We start from the raw sequence: 14,775 nt of genomic DNA, 5'->3' as shown, positions 1-14,775 counted from the left end.
ATGTCCCATAGATGTTACTACATCATAAAACTTACTCTTTGATGCCTTCTAACAATTTGAAGTTTAAGTTATCTTCACTTCTGTCAAAGAAACCCTTGTTGTCTATGAAAACCAAATGCCTTGGGTCGTGCTTTCGCTGGATAACATGTGCCAGAGCCACAGAATCTTGGTTGTCACATTTTGGCCTCAGTCCATTCTGTACACAGGCATCTTCCTTTCGAGGTCGGAATCCACAGCAATTTGTATCTAAGCGATTATAAATCTGAAAATGGAAAACGAAAACAAAATCCAAGATGCTGAGTAAAAACAAAACTTGGGAAAGTTAGACTTCTGAGGAATTAGTGCTTTCTAAATAGCTGACTTGCCAGAATCTAATAAGGCCAGGCTCATTTAATTAAAGGCAACTGTCAGAATAAGTCCAAGGTTCATATCCTTCTGACTCAGCCATGGTTAAAAGCATTTCCAGCTTCTAACAGCTTCAAAGTCAGATCATCCAAGTTAGACATCTCCACCCTTAATATTCAGAGTTCCCACTGACATCATATGTAGAACATATGGCCAGAAGAATCTCTGACTCTATTCATGACAGAAGACAGAAACCACTGCACTTTTATATAACTAAAGGCTATAGCTTGTTTTCTTCCTCGAGTTGGGTCATAGAAAACCCGAGTTATCTCAGTGGCTTTAAAAGTTTACTGCATCCCCTAACTTCTCTGGACTTTAGAATTACACTATCTAACCTGAAATAAATAACACAGAACAAATCTTTTGAAAAGATGTGACATCCAACAATGATAACAAAAAGCACTACCCATATGGAGTCCACAGCTAGATTCTAAGTATGTGAGCAGGATGAAGTTATTGGGCCCAGTGGGGTTTGTTTTGGGGCTAGGGTTTCTAACCTATAAAAGAGGTAAACAGATTAATTAGAAAGGGAGAATTGTGTTATTTCCATTTCTTTTGGGCAGGAAAGAAAAAATATTTATTTATCGGGGTAAATTAAAGGCTTGGATTAGGAATTAGATAAATTTCAAGTCGAATCTCTGTGACCTTGTGCAGATTCCTTTACATCACCGACTCTCAATTTAATTACCTATATAATGGGAATGATACTATGGCACTGTACCTTGTACAGTTAGTGGGAAGATTAATGAAAATGTTTATACACCATCCAGCCCTGATTCAGGCATCTAAAAGATACTCAAAAAAAAAAAAAATGAAAACAGTTAATATTGTTGAGACCCACACATACACACTATATGAAATGATTTACCTCAAAACAAGCTTCCAAGACAAAAGCCAATTTCTCCATATTAATGAAGAAAAATTGATCCTCAGAGAAGTTAAATAATCCACTCCAGGTAGAAAATAAATAAGTAGCAAAGCTAAGATTTAGACACGGCTTTATTTGTCTCCAAAATTCCAAGATTTCCCCCAAATACATCATTTCGAATAGTTTAAGGCTAGTCAAAGAACACACATATGCTCATAATTCAAAAGATGACTGGACATAACACGATTGCTTTTATTCCTTTGCACTAAATCCCCATCCTTTCTCTTCCTGTTTTTGCAGATCCTGTGGGGCTGACCACTCTAGGAGGCCAGCTGCTCAAAAAGGAATACAAAAAGAGTAGTACCAAAATTTAGACTACTTTGAAATGATCAATCATTCATTCATTCATTCATCCAACAAATGTTTATTGAACATCTTCTACCACCTATCAGGGGGCGAGGCACCAAGGAAAATGTTGCGCATGGTCGGTACCTCCCCACCACCATTACTCCCCGAGGAAAATGAAGAGGTCATTTAATTTTGCCTCACTGCCATAGCAAACTTTAAGAACTGGACAAATGACCTTCCTCTCTGTTTTCTGCACATAAGTGAACTTTGCATCAAGTAGCATATTCTGAGAAACAGGGATTATAAAAGAGGTCAGCCTAAGCCAATTTTCTGTGACATTTATGTAAACCAGTCACATGGGTCAGGGGTGGTCAGTGAGCCAAGAAACATTTGGATAACACAGAGGGTACATTGCTGATCTACAAGCAACCTACAGATAAAGGGAGGCCTCTGTCAGGATTGGTTCCAGGCAGCTGATCCATGGGGCTATAAGTCTAAGCAATGATTTATCCAAAAGGTCACATAGGCTGACTACAGAGAACAGGAAGTTCCCACTTCTGGTTAAAGTGTCTTTGTCTGACACGAGGACAGGGGTTGCCCAAAGGTGAGCAAGAGAGCCCCAAGTAAATCACTATAGGTTAAATGAAAAAAAGCACAAATTAGAACTATTAGAAAAAATCACTGAGTCCTTTCTCTTCAAACAATTTGATTCATTTTGTATAGTACATTGACTGCCTTTGAGTATAAGAGAAATCAAGCCATAAAGAGACATAAAGAGATTACATCTGATTGGCAATTATTTAAGTTAAGATCAGAGAGTCAGGGAGAACATGAAAAATAACCCTTCTAGAAGCTGCTTCTCATCCAATCTCCCCTCTTTCATATACATTAGCTAATAATTCTCAAAGATTCTCTATGCCATGCTCCAACATCATCATATGTTTATAACCAGTTATAATGACATTATATAATAGAAAAAACTAAATCCTATTTAATTTTGACCACAAAACATTCAAGGTCTGTTATGTTGGATAAATGGTCAGAACTTAAGTTTTAAGGACTAATCTATCAACCACTTCATAAATGGTACCCTGAACCCTGAGCTTTTTCTTCATTGTTGATTTCATACCAGTGAAGAAAGGACTAATACATATAGCTACATTTCTGTTGTTTCTACAACAAAGCCATGAGTCAAATATATTAATGTTAAATAATAAGCACTTTAGAGTTTAGACCCCTACTTTCAGTACTTCTATAAATATTATACTTTTCTATTTTTAAACTTCAAGAAAACATTAAAAGTTAGAGGTGGAAAAGACCGATTTAGGTCATTTTGTTATTGCCTTCCCAGCATTAGATTGTTTCCTACAGTGTATTTTTAAAGTGTTTTGTCTGATCTAATTTTGAATCACTCAACAGTCTGATGATTTCACCACTTCCCCGACAGACTGTTGTGCCATTCAAGTCTAACAGACCTTATTATTAAAAACGGGTGTGTGTGTTCAGCTCAACTCCTCTTCCAGAAAATGTTCACCCTTCCTTGTATTCGGACCTACACATGAAGTTCATGGGTATGTTAACACATGTTGAGTAGGAGGGTGGGTGTGTGTGTACACCTACAAATATAGAATCAGATTGTAAGGACTCAAATAATCTGGGTTTCACTTCGGTTTTCTTATCCTCTAAGTATAGTAAATTATGTCTTTGTATGATTGCCCTTGTCTAGCAAGGGCTTAAGTAGCTCTTAAATCTTGTTCCCTAGCTCTTCTCAGAATTTTGTTTATAGTCTTCCTTTTGAATTCACATTCACTATACCAAAAATAATTTGACCACAAAACCATAATCCACTCCCTTAAATTCAGTGCCATGCTGCTGGGCATTTAATTTCGTTATACATTGAATATATTTCTGCTTATTTCCAAGAGAGTTTACCTGTTTTTTAAAGCCTAATAAAGCATATCCTAGATAGTTATGAATTCATAATATGGTTTTAATATATTTTTTGGCACACACATTAAAACAATCATTTAACTACCACATAATTAAGAACTGTAGTTCACATCCATGTGTCTACATCCTTAGATAATTATCCTACAAAGAAGACTCTTTGGGGGTACATTTTATCAGTTAACTGATTGTGAATATTGATCATCATTAATGAAACCTGTTCAAATTCACAACCTCTCAGTCCTAAAAACCAGGAAAATCTTTTACAGAATTGATCTTCTGAATCTGAAGATTACTACAAACCATCATTTTCTATAAAATTACTCTTTCCTCTTTTAGAAGAATGTATCTTTTTAATGTTTGCCTAACTAAAATTATACTCAGAAAAATCCAGGTGTTCCAGCCAAGTTTTTTGTGTGTGTGTTGGTGGGAATATTTTTAGATATACTGCCTTCTTCTAAACTTTCTTTTTTTAATTCCATTTTCCTTTTGGGGTGTTACTTTTGCCTGCATGAGAAAAAGTATCTTATGAGTGACTCCATTATGTTTGCAGAGCCTAAACAAGGATGCCTCTGCTGCACTGACCAGCTCTCTCCAAAGCCCCATCGGAATCTATACAAATCCAATGACTTTCCACCCTTTTGCACATCCCACCCATTCTAGCTGTGTCTTCAAAAAGTGGGTCTATCAAATCAATGGCTTCATAGCTTCTTTTTCCTCAAAGCAATGGGATTAAATGACTAATTTCAAGCAATGTCTAACAAAAGCAAGAAAAAAATATTCTAGAAGTGCTGCTAATTTTAATGAAAAGCATAAGAACAATCATTTACCAAGTGTTTGGTATGTGCCAGGAACTGCGCACTTAATGCTTTACACGTATCGTTGCCTTTAATGCTCACAGCAACCTGAAGAGATAAGTGATACCAATAGTCCTGTTTGATAAGTGAAGCAAGTGATGAGGCACAAGGAGGCTAGTTGACTGACCCAAGTTCCCTCACTTCATAAATGACAGAACCCAGGATTCTAACCCAGATATTCATGCCCTTCTCCATCTTGATTGTATCTCTTGCATGTAGCCAAGGTGGTAGTGCAAAAATAAGCAAGTGCATTGGTATACAATACTAAATGTCACTACATTCAATAAATGCTGGTATAAGGTTTCAGCAGAAATATAAAAAACTGCAGTGTAGGAGTTCAGGTAAAAACACATGAAGGAGAGGATATTCTGGCTGCGTTTTGAGAGACAGGGAGTATTAGCTAAAAAATAGGCAAAGGCAGAAGGTAGGAAAACCAAAGACATTTTTAGAAGAACTGAGAGTACATTGACCAGCGCTTCTCAGACTGTCTATAGTGAAAGATCAGGTGGCTTTGTTTTTCCCCCTCAGTCCCACAATCCATATAGAGTGTGTTTGTTAAATGATGATGATGATAATTTATTACTAGAGAAATGAAATTTTAAAAAATATAAAATACCAGCCAAATATTTGTTAGAAGCAACAGATGAAATTCCTCTATCAAATTGCTATCAAAGGTTCTAAGTGCTTGTTTGCAATTTTTGTACTTGTTATGGACTAGTAAATTGGGAGGATCCTTGAGTCACACTGTGAGTAGGGCAATGCGAGACGGCGCTGTTGAGAGTTAGGGGAACATGAAGCCAGGTAACAGAGCAAAAGGTGAATAAGAGTATTGGACCTATAAGGGAAAGCCAAATTTCTGATGTGCCTTCAAGTTTCACTGTCATTTTCTCACTTAGAGCTGGAAGGAAGGTACAAGGCAAGGAAGCAGGGCATCAGGGGAAATGTAAAGAACGAAAACTGAAAGGAATCAAGACAGAGCATACCTGGAAGCTGAAGAGAGAATAAAATGAAGATGCTCTTCCTCACATAGATTAGAAATTCTCCCGATCCAAATATTTTTCTCATTCAACTCTTTTAGTTAAATTACATAACCCTGTAGATGTTTCTACCGAAGTTTTTGTATACCTCTGTAAGGGTCTCAGTGAGTATGTGTGTATGTATGTGTGCGTTTCTGGTTGGTGAGTCAATATCTTAAGATCTCACCATTTCTTTCCAAGCTATTTTGTTTTTAACCACTTAAAAATTGCACCTTTACAAAGAAAACCACATTTTTAGAGAGAAAGTTTAAATAATGCAATAAAACACGTAATAAGTGGAATTTAACAATTTACCACAGTAACTCAGCCAATACCTGGCACATAGTAGGCACTTCGTAAGTGTGTATTATAAAAAGAACCACTGGGAGCTGGTATTCACTGTGCATTTTGGCAATTTACAAAACTTCAAAACCCTGTTTTCTACTGGGAAGAATCAAATACAAAATAATGGTGTCATAGGAAGACATGGGTCTTTTTAAAGTAGCATCCAATGAATGGAGTGGAAAAAAAATGGGAAGGGAGCAAAAAATGGAACTGCCTGTGCTTGTGATTTTCTCTTGTTTGATTCCTTTATGTGGGTTTAATTTCACTAACCATGAACCATGAACTGTTATATCCCACAGAGTCTGCCATAACACCTTGCAGGTAATAGGCATGTCATAAATACATAACAAGCAGATGTGACAGAAATGGCAATAAGGCATCCTTTTCTGTAATAAGTTTTCCAGAAGATTCCTTAGACTCCCAGTTATCTCATTGGACATCTCATTCGTTTTTAGAAAATGCATGGAGGAAAAAAAGTCTCATTATCAACAATTATCTTATTTCAAAAAGGCAAAAAGACAGCGAGGATGCTGCCATCATCAGCCCCACTCTAGGTACAGAGAAGCACAAACACATACAGACTTACTTATTTATCAGCTAATAACTCACATGGAAAATCCTTCTATGTGAATGCGTCTTGATGTGAACTAGTGTATGGTTACCATGTTACCAGTGAAACTAGATGGATCCCTGTAGTCTAATGAATGTGTGAAGGTAGACAAGATCACAGAGAACAGCAACCTCAAACAAATCCTCCAGTCCCCGTGATACTTGTTAATACAGACTCAGTGTCTTACCTTGGGAGCCGTACACAAGCAAAAGCAAAAGTGTTCTCCCCAGCCTGCACCTGTATCACTTGGGAACTCTCACCTCATAAAATAATAGATTTCATTTTTGTTCGGTGCTGTCATGACAACAGGTGCTTGTTAAATCACTACACATGTAAATGTGACTAGCAGAATATCTGATGAACAATGAGAAAAAGTAAAAATATTTCGCAATATATACACCGAACAATAGCCATAGGCTTGCTTTTGCTCTACCTCTGGAGATAGCAGTCATTGCTCTACACGACCTAATCTCTAGAATTCCACATGTAAAAGTATCTATCAATATGAACCAATTCAATCCAGAATCTCTAGCTTCTTCCATGCCACTGAATCATAGGTTAAGACAGAACAGTATGTCTTCATGCAGAAGTAAAAACATTTTTAATGCTGCAATATATTTGGATTTATTTCTATAGATATTATGTTTAGAATCCATATACTGTACCTCTGAACGAGTGAAATCAAACATCATTCTGCCCTAGAAAGACTCTGAAGAGAGTCACCAGGCAAGTGATAATTTATTTTCAGAGAAAGAAAATCCATGTTCTGTAATTTGCACAAGCAGAGCTGCATGGAAACAGGCTCTGCCAAAGGCACACCCACTTTCCTGTAAAGATTTATAAAGAACCCAGACTAAGAAAAACAATAATTTCTACATTTTATAAAGTTCTGATTTATGGAATGGGTTTATATTAAACAAAGAAAATTAGAACAAGAATCATATAAGTAAAATGTTTAAAAAATGCCTTCTTTTGAGGAAATGAAACACCATTTTTAGCAATTTAACCTTAGAGTTGTAGACAAACTTAAGATTACATACGCTTATGTCTGAATGAATACTGTCACTGAAAACTTTCTTTGCTTGACTTGACTGTATTAATTTTTAATATTCTCATGAAATTTCTATCAATTTTATTTTTCCCTATAGTGTAGTATTTTATTATAAAGAAACTGGCAAAAATAAGATAACCTAAACGACTATGCGAAAACACCGTTCTGATTACAATGACAAAAATTCTTTGCCTGACATCACTTTCGTCAGGCTCCTGACCCTTTTTCCTAGGCCCATCTGTGCACTTCCATATATAATACAGTTTTAGCAAGAGCCCTGTAAATCAATTTAACCAGAACCCCCACCATTGATATCTGATCACTTTCATACTGAATCAGGTTCCTCATCTTCCACCAGCCCCCAGGGCTATGTCTGATCACCCAGGTCTGTCTTCAGCAAGAATCTGGTTAGGCCAGTTAAACCAGAACTCCTCTTACCCCTGGCACTTCCTCTTCATAATTTGCCATCTGCTGACCCCATGCTGTATTCAGGGTGGAGCTCAATCTCTCTCCGCCACTGGAAAATCCCATTATAGTGGTCCCTATACCTATAACCATCATCATGAATAAAGTCTTCTTGACCGTCTTTAACAAGTGTCACTGAATATTTCTTTCTTCAACAAGGATTAACACAATCTAATATAACATATCCAAAAGCTATTTAAACTCATATCTTTCAATGGAAATTGGTTCTCTTTATAAAAAGCTAATTAATTCTGACAGATTGATTATTCTCTGGTTATTGAAAAATAAGTACTGCTTGAGAGTAGAATAGTGGTTGCCAGGGGCTGTAAAGTGGGGGAACGAAGAGATGACGGTCAAAGGGTACAAACTTAGTTGCAATATGGGTAAATTCTGAAGATCAGATTATAGTTAGTAATATTGTATCGTATACTTGAAATTTGCAGAGGTGATCTTAGGCATTCTCTCTCACACACATACAAAAGGTAACTATGGGAGGTGATAAACGTGTTAATTACCTTGATTATGTATGGTAAGTATTTCACATGTATACAAACATCAGATCATCATACTGTACACTTTAAGTATTCACAGCTGTGTTTCTCAAGTATACTTCAGTAGAACTGGAAATAAACTAACAAAGTTGAACTTTCAACCTTTTGCAAAGAGTACTACTACATGTCCTTATGTACTTATAGAAGTCCCCATCTGAAGACAGATTTGTTTTTGTGCTCTTTGCGTTAGCAAGTAGCTATAAAGTAACGCCCTTTATGCAGCTTGGATACAAAAATCCCAGGATACTGCTAACTCACTTTGCACCATAAAGTTTCTAATTATCAAAATAACCCAAAAGGACGCACATCATCTTTTCTCACATTACAAATAAGGAAAACACTCAAGACAGTAAGTAACTTGCCCAAGGAGACAAAACTAGTGTGTGATGTGAATTTCTACCGACTTCTGCCTCACTCACCACATGGCTTCCCAGGGTAGAAAAGACAAGCTGTTTGCTCTCGTGGAGATCACAATCTGATGCTTCTAAGTAGGATTCACTGCATCCTCCCCATGGATCCGCATTCTGTTTTGCACAGCGCACATACTCAAAGATCGTTTGTTGAAAAAATGAAGGAATGAATGCCGGCTTCACTCAGCTCACCTACTCAAACCTACCTAAGGCAGAGAGCTAACTGCCAAAAGACGTCCCATTAGGCCAGATCTCCATGTTTTTTTCTATCTGTTTTCTTGTAAAAAGCACAGAATCTTCAAATCAAAATCACAGAATCATAGAATCAGAGATGTGATACTTTGAAGGTATGAGCTACTAGACAGACAAAGGGAAATTTTTTTCAGAAAAATTTCGCAAACATTTTTAAGTACCTCTGACACATAGAGTTATTGAAGACACCAAAAAGGATGAATTTATGTGGGCTATTTACTCTATAGAAATTAAACCTGAAAAAATTAACTATGTATGTAGTAATTTATTTAAAAATAACACTGACACATCCATTACACGTTAATATTAATATTAACATAACACGTTAAAATATTAATATTTTTAAAGAAATTGCTATACTTTCCAACAAAATAATAAGAGAGATGGAATTGTTCTTTCAAGTAAAAATGGTGTTTAATGAAAAAAAGCAGCTAGTTCAGCTCACAATTCAAACAACGGCCTAAGGAGTTTTCTTCCAGGCAACTACAGCACTGTTAGAGGCATTAGAAGTGCCTTGGGCATGTTCCCCACGTTATCACACAGAATTTTTATTTTTCTCCTCTTTTAACTTTTTTAAGATTTATTTATTTATTTTAGAGAGAGAGAGAGCACTAGCAGGACAGGCAGAAGGAAAGAGAGAGAGAATCTCAAGCTGACTCCACACCAAGCTCAGAGCCCAACACAGAGCTTGATCTCACAACCCTGAGATCATGGCCTGATCTGAAACCAAGAGTCAGACACTTCACGGACTGCACCACCGAGGTCCCCCTCAAACAGAATCTTTAAAAGATGCATACGTACAGGTAGAGATTTAAGAAAATTAATAGTTTTACTGCTTCATCAAGGACATTCTTAAGTGAATCAGACATTTTTTGCATGTAGTTTTTCACGTGAGCGTGGTGGCAATGCAGAGTAGGACAGGTGTTGCTATAATTTGGTGCCAGCTTTGATTCATGCTAAGGCGCCAACAGATTTACCCACTACTGCAAACATCAACATAGGGAAAAAAGCAAAAACTGGTTTAACATTATTATGGAGATAACGTTGACCTTGTGGACCCCCTGAAATGGCCACAAAAAAGCCATTGCCCCAAACAATCCCGTTCAGTAATAATTTTTTTTGAAGTTCCATGAATCTTAGTTATTTCTGTCCATTAAATAACAACTTGAATATGGTTGGTAAGAGCATGGAAACCAAAAGAATATGAACCACCTCTCACTTAACCCTCCCTGAGTCTACCTTATTGGGCAAAATAATTTTTAAAGTAAATCTTTTAAAAATAATTATATCAAAAAATAATCTATATTGAAGCCAGATGAATATCTGCCTGCCCTCTCAGGTGTTCCTATGAAAATACTATTGTATTAAGCTTTCTGTTTTTGTTTTCGTTTTTGCTTTTTTTTTTTTTTTTTAATCTGCCTCCTGGTGGATTTATCCAGGTCTAACGTTTAGACCTCCTATTTTCCCGGAACACAGCAGTTAAGGTTGGTTTCAAACTGTCTGTGGTTCAACGGCATAGGATTAGTGGGGAAGCCAATCCCACAGCTAGCTCCAAGGATGCATTAAACAATCTCTGAATATCAAAAGGTTGTTAGGGAATCACACAGGCTTCCTCAAATCCCTGATCTCTCCAGCCCAGCTATGTATACAAGATTTAGGATTGAGACATCGTAACTATGCACTACTCAATTTCAGCACAGTTTATAAATTCCATGGCCAAGTGTTGAAATAAGCAAAAATGGCATATCATTAAATAACATACACTGTGCTTTTGATTAATAATTAAATAAGAATTGACCCAGGAATGCTCAGTTGGTTGTCACATAGCAATATGAAGTTCATGAATATAACTTATTTGACCAGATATTTTCCCCTTTGATTCAGACTGATAAAAGAGCAGACTATGGGAACCGATTTCCTAGTCCACGTTTTATGCAAATTAGGATTTAGTATAATCAATGCCAGAAATTTCTGAGAATAAATGTTAGACAGTAGGTGGAAAGAATACATAAAATTCTAAAAGCTTTTAAGTTGGAAGCCAACATCTGAGGAACTTATATGCTCCTTAACAGGAGTGATACACTTTGAGACACAGGGAAGTCTTAACAAGAAGTGGACCAGGATCCAGAGAAACACATTCTTGTTGTAAAGGCCAAAAAGCCATGCCTCCGTGATAAACCAGGGTCAGTATGGCTAGACAACTGTTTTTCTTCAAAGTTGCCTCCATGAAAAACCAAATAAATAGCTTCAGTGCTGTGAAGTAAGAGAATGTAGTCTCTAAAAGTCAGGCCTCCACTAGAGCAATGATGTCAAAGCCCAAAACAGAGACTCACAGGCCAGTGCCTTTGTGTTTACTTTCTCAATCCTGTCATATTCTTGTAGAAAATTCTTAGCAGCAGACGTACATTCCACCTAAAGGCCATAAAAAGCGAAACTATTTGCCTTTTGAAGTATAGGCCAATATAATTCTACAGTTGGTTTCCTAATCTCCCCAAGGTTTTGAGAAGGCCTGTTAAGGGGGCAGATACAGTCTAGGAGGTAAATTTCTTCAGTGAAGGAGGGTTTCACAGACTTCCTACATCAGACTCTCTTTGGAAGAGAGGATTCTGAAGGACCCAGCATGTGTAAATGGGATATATTCCATGAATAGTCAAAGGGGAATTGGCTGTGTGGATTAACCAAGAGGACATCTGGAAAGGAATCACACTGAGAAACAGGAGTACAATAGTTCCCAGGCATAGAAATGACATTGTGTCAGACTCAGAGCCAAGTCACAAAATCTCAAATGATGACTGAGCCTCAGAGATTGATTAGGAATTGTCTAGACAGGACATAGAAATTCCTCAATTCAAGTTTGTTCAATTTAATTGAATCTCATGAGCAGTGTCCTGTATGCTTATAAGTCCTGATATTTGTTTATAAAGTAAAATAAAAAGTACTAAGCTATGAGAACAGGAAAAAGAACAAACGGTTATAAAGTAAACTATCTAAATAAAACACCTACAAGGCCAAGCAAAGCCTTTCATATGATACCAAAGTGGCCAGAAGCAATAAATAAATGCCCTAAGGTATTTATTATGTTAAGATGCTGTTTCGATCTAAGGAAAATTTCTTGGCTGCTGTCTTGCAGACCTATGTTCTCAGGAACAGAACCTCCTAATATCCACATCCCACAACATCCCTTTTTCTGGCATCATAAAACCACAGCCTGCCTAAACCCTGCTTCTCTCTAATTGGTAAAAGGACAGGAATAGCATGTGGCCAACTGCACTTAAAGTATGTAAGTTTTTAAAAACACACAAATATCCACTTATTCTGCATATAAAATTACTTTAAAATTGGCTGAAAGAATGCATACTAACCTCATGACAGTGATCATCTATTTAGAGAAAGTGCAGGAAGGGGACTTGAAGAGACGGTCAAAGGGGAGTTTAATTTATTTTTAATGTGTTGATATTTCTAAAGTAGGTTATAAAAGCAAACATACAAAAAAAAAAGGTTTGACGGGATAATCCTATAAGGTAGAAACATAGTATTTTTATGTTAGTCTTTGTTCTTTGAGTTTTGGGGTTTTTGGTTGTTGTTTTTGTTGTTTTATGTCTCAACAAAGGGACTAGAGACCTTGAGGAACAGAATCTCAGAATATATTCCCAACTAGCTTTCCAGATTCAGTAGGCTGAGAACCCTGCAGTTAACAAACATGTAAGAATGTATTCTCTGAAATTCCCTCATTTCTGCAAAAATGACAGCACTTTTTTTTTTTAATGATTTTTTATTTATTCGACAGAGATAGAGACAGCCAGCGAAAGAGGGAACACAAGCAGGGGGAGTGGGAGAGGAAGAAGCAGGCTCATAGCAGAGGAGCCTGACATGGGGCTCGATCCCATAACGCCAGGATCACGCCCTGAGCCGAAGGCAGACACTTTAACCGCTGAGCCACCCAGGCGCCCCAAAAATGACAGCACTTTACCCCAATTTGACCTGAATGGCAGGTCCATGGAAACAACCTTATATGATCTCATGGTTTCCTACATAGCATCAAATGCTATAATGAGCAGCGCTTTACTGCAGAAAATTCAAAGAAAAACAGACATGAGCCCTACTGCTAAGGACCTGCAGTATTTGGGGATTCAGGAGATCACAGCTATCTGTACATATATGCACTCAAATTCATATAAATAGGGTGATTCTAGATGATATCTGTGCTGATCTACTGAGTACTTTTTATGTGCCAGTGCCTTAGTCCATTTGCACTGCTACAACAAAATACCACAGACTGGGTAATTTATAAACAACATTTCTTTCTCACAGTTCTGGAGGCTGGAAGTGTGAGATCAGAGCGCCAACACAGTCTATTTTTTATAAAGACCCTCTTCCTGATTGCAAACTGCCAACATCTCACTCTGTCCTCACCTGGTAGAAGACACCAGGGAACTCTGTCAGGCCTCTTTTACAAGGGTACCAATGCCACTCATGAGAGCTCTGCCCTCATGACCTAGTCACCACCCAAAGCCCCCCACCCCTTCTAATACCATCACCTTGGGAGCTAAGATTCAATGTATGAATTTTGGTGAGACACAAACATTCAGACCATAGGCAGCCATGTATCATGATAAGCATTTCATGTGATAAGCATTTCATTTCACATCAGTCTCCAAGTGAAGTAAGATCATTCTCCATTTAAGTAATAAAGAAATCAAAGCTCAGAGATTATGAACTTGCCCTAGATTATAAAGCTGGCTACTGAAGAAGCTGGGATATGAATCTAGCTTTACATCAATACTATTGTTTTACTTCTGTTTTACATCAATGCGATTCTATGATGTCGCCCTATGATTTTAATGTACTGAAAACTTGTGAACATTTTTTTAAAATGATGTTAGATGTTCAGAGGAAAGAGGGAACTTCATATGACTGAGTTAGTTCCAGAAGACTTTGCAGAGAAAGGATTTGATTGGAATCCGGGGGCCAGGCTGCACATTAGATGGGACAGTAGTAGAAGCGGTGGTGAGTAAAGCAGAGGGAAAGCGGGGGCGGGGGTTCCAACAGACTGTGAGTAAATCAAACTACAGTACACACACACACACACACACACACACACACACACACACGCAAGCACATCAACCCTGAAGTTAACAAACACATGCCTCCTTATGTGTTTGCTCACTACAGGGGTTCTCAGCCTACGGTACAGAAGTACTACAAGAGATCGTGGCAGATGAGCAGATGAGAATGGAAAGGAAGTGAAAAGGTCAGGTCATGGTGTTTCTTAAAAGAAAAAAATGAACTTGTGGGACTTCATCAAGATAAAAAGCTTCTGCACACCCAAGGAAATGGTCAAAAAAACTAAGAGGCAGCCCACGGAATGGGAGAAGATATTTGCAAATGACACTATAGATAAAAGATTAGTATCCAAGATCTACAGACCTTCTCAAACTCAATACATGGGAAACAATCAAATCAAAAAATGGGCAGAAGATATGAACAGACACTTTTCCAATGAAGACATACAAATGGCTAACGGACACATGAAAAAATGTTCAAAATCATTCGCCATCAGGGAAATTCAAACCAAAACCACCTTGAGATATTACCTTACACCAGTTAGAATGGTAAAAATTAACAAGGCAAGAAACAACAAATGTTAGAG

General features: G+C 37.4%; 1 protein-coding gene across 3 annotated transcripts in view; it reads right to left on the bottom strand.

Moving 5' to 3' along the window:
• Positions 1-15: 15 nt before the first annotated feature.
• Positions 16-14,775, bottom strand: part of GASK1B (golgi associated kinase 1B) — a 43,091-nt gene continuing 28,331 nt past the window's right edge. For all 3 annotated transcript variants that reach the window (XM_034661460.1, XM_034661459.1, XM_034661458.1), the window contains exon 4: positions 16-262. In XM_034661460.1, coding sequence (XP_034517351.1) covers positions 32-262 — 231 coding nt within the window. In that variant the 3' untranslated portion in view covers positions 16-31. The remainder of the gene's footprint in view (positions 263-14,775) is intronic.

Source organism: Ailuropoda melanoleuca, chromosome 5 (assembly GCF_002007445.2).
Source record: "Ailuropoda melanoleuca isolate Jingjing chromosome 5, ASM200744v2, whole genome shotgun sequence".
Classification (NCBI taxonomy): Eukaryota; Metazoa; Chordata; class Mammalia; order Carnivora; family Ursidae; genus Ailuropoda; species Ailuropoda melanoleuca.
Note: the sequence above shows the minus strand (reverse complement) of the source record. Positions and strands in the feature narration are given on the sequence as shown.